Genomic DNA, 2,330 nt, shown 5'->3' on the forward strand with positions numbered 1-2,330 from the left:
ATTTTCATAAAAAGGACGAATAATCACATAGAAAAGAATAAAACTTTATGACAAACATTGTACGCGGTAACGCGGGGAACTCACTCCACACTCAATTTATTTATTTTTAAATAATAATAGAACGAAGAGTGAACATGAAAAAGGTAGCCACAACAATACACACATAAAAAAAACAAATGTATAATTTTACATACATATTGAGATACGTTCGTCACTTGAATGATACATGCTACTACAAAGGTATTTATTATTGTAAAAATAAGTGGAGCCCTCTTTTCTTATGTAACAAGTGCTTCACTTCCTGAATTAACTCGAAGTGAATAGCTCATAATCTCGTAATAAAATGATGGGTCTAGTTGAGGTGTTCTCAGATATATGTTAAGAAATTAACAAAAAAAAAATATCATATGAATATTATAGGATGAAAGTATATAAAAAAAAATCATAAATAATATAATTTTTTATATTTTTTAATTTCTTAAAGAATGGCCTTAAACCGATTTGTCTAAAATGATACTACTATAAAAGAGAAGTAATTGAGACACGAAGGAAATTCAGACTTTAAGAAGGAGGAGAGCGAGGGACCCAATAATCCGAAGCTTGAAAATGGTAGAAAACCATCCACGACAAATGTGAACTGAACTCACTCATTCTCCTTATATTCTTGACTTTGCCCTCTCTCCAACTCCGCTGCGTTTAACCTTCCTTTTTATTAGCTTTACTACCCTCCGAAACGTGTTTGAACCCTCATACATACTCCAATTATAAGCCACCAACACCAACTCATTCATTTCAATATTCTCTCCCCTCTTCTGGTTTCCAAAAACGAACCATGAAATTCAAGTCAAGAAGACCACAACCACGAGCACTAGTAGCATTCTTTCTCATTCTGTCCATCTTCTCACTACCGGCTTCATCATCATCATCTTCTTCTTCTTCCATTGATGACGTGAAATCAAGCACCATCATTCATCAATTCAAGGAAGCCCCCGAATTCTACAACTCCCCAGAATGCGCCTCCCTCACCGACAACGAGGAAGACAGTAGCGACAGGTACATATGTTCGGAGGAAGCGGTACACGTGGCAATGACGCTGGACACTACATACATCCGAGGATCCATGGCGGCGATCCTCTCGGTCCTCCAACACTCCTCGTGCCCGCAGAACACATTCTTCCACTTCGTCTGCTCCTCGAGCGCGTCCCTCCTACGCGCCGCGATCTCCCACTCGTTCCCTTACCTGAACTTCCAGCTATACACCTTCGACGACTCCCAGGTCTCGGGACTCATCTCAAGCTCAATCCGCTCCGCACTGGATTGCCCCTTAAACTACGCGCGCTCCTACTTGGCCAACCTCTTGCCCATCTGCGTGAGGCGCGTGGTGTACTTGGACTCCGATCTCATCCTCGTCGACGACATTGCCAAGCTGGCAGCAACACCATTGGGCGAAAACAAGGTCCTGGCTGCCCCCGAATACTGCAACGCCAATTTCACCTCGTACTTCACCCCAACGTTCTGGTCCAACCCTTCGCTGTCTCTCACGTTCGCGGATAGGAGGCCGTGCTACTTCAACACGGGGGTCATGGTCATCGATTTGGAGCGGTGGCGGGAGGGGGATTACACGACAAAAATTGAAGAGTGGATGGAGCTGCAGAAGAGGATGAGGATCTATGACTTGGGTTCCTTGCCGCCGTTTTTGCTTGTCTTTGCTGGGAACATTGCTTCCGTTGATCATAGGTGGAACCAGCACGGCCTCGGTGGGGACAACTTTCGTGGGCTTTGCAGAGATCTGCACCCTGGTCCTGTTAGTCTCTTGCATTGGAGTGGGAAAGGTAAACCGTGGGTTCGATTGGACGCTAATAGGCCTTGTCCTTTGGATGCGCTTTGGGCACCTTATGATCTATTGAACACTCCCTTTTCTTTGGATTCTTGAACAAACTTTCTTCAGATTGGGATGATAGGATGCATCCATATAAATATATACACATACATATATATAGTGTATACATTACAATACAATACAATGCAATTTGAGCTCTCTCTGCTGGCGCTTTCGGATCGGACGAGGGAACGAAGATTGAACGTACGGTTCAATGCAAGGGTGACGATTTTTTTTTTAATTTTCATTCTGTAGATTCGTACAGATTTGAAGTGAACACAAGGCAACGCAGATTCAAACGGGGAGGAAAAGAGATTCGTGAATTTTGAAGTGACAGGTAATTGTACTGTTGTTATTGTATCAACTATCGAATAACTGTGCATAGAAAGAGCTTCCATATTTTGGATGCGTGAATTCCTCGTTTTTATTTTCAACTTAATAAAGTTCTGTA

General features: G+C 42.6%; 1 protein-coding gene across 1 annotated transcript; it reads left to right on the plus strand.

The window, feature by feature from the left end:
• Positions 1–438: 438 nt before the first annotated feature.
• On the plus strand, positions 439–2,330 carry LOC100818099 (probable galacturonosyltransferase-like 1). The gene has a single exon (XM_003528147.5). It carries the CDS (start codon positions 833–835, stop codon positions 1,931–1,933), a length of 1,101 nt encoding a protein of 366 aa, XP_003528195.1. The 5' UTR covers positions 439–832; the 3' UTR covers positions 1,934–2,330.

This window comes from Glycine max, chromosome 6 (genome assembly GCF_000004515.6).
Source record: "Glycine max cultivar Williams 82 chromosome 6, Glycine_max_v4.0, whole genome shotgun sequence".
In the NCBI taxonomy this organism is placed as follows: domain Eukaryota; kingdom Viridiplantae; phylum Streptophyta; class Magnoliopsida; order Fabales; family Fabaceae; genus Glycine; species Glycine max.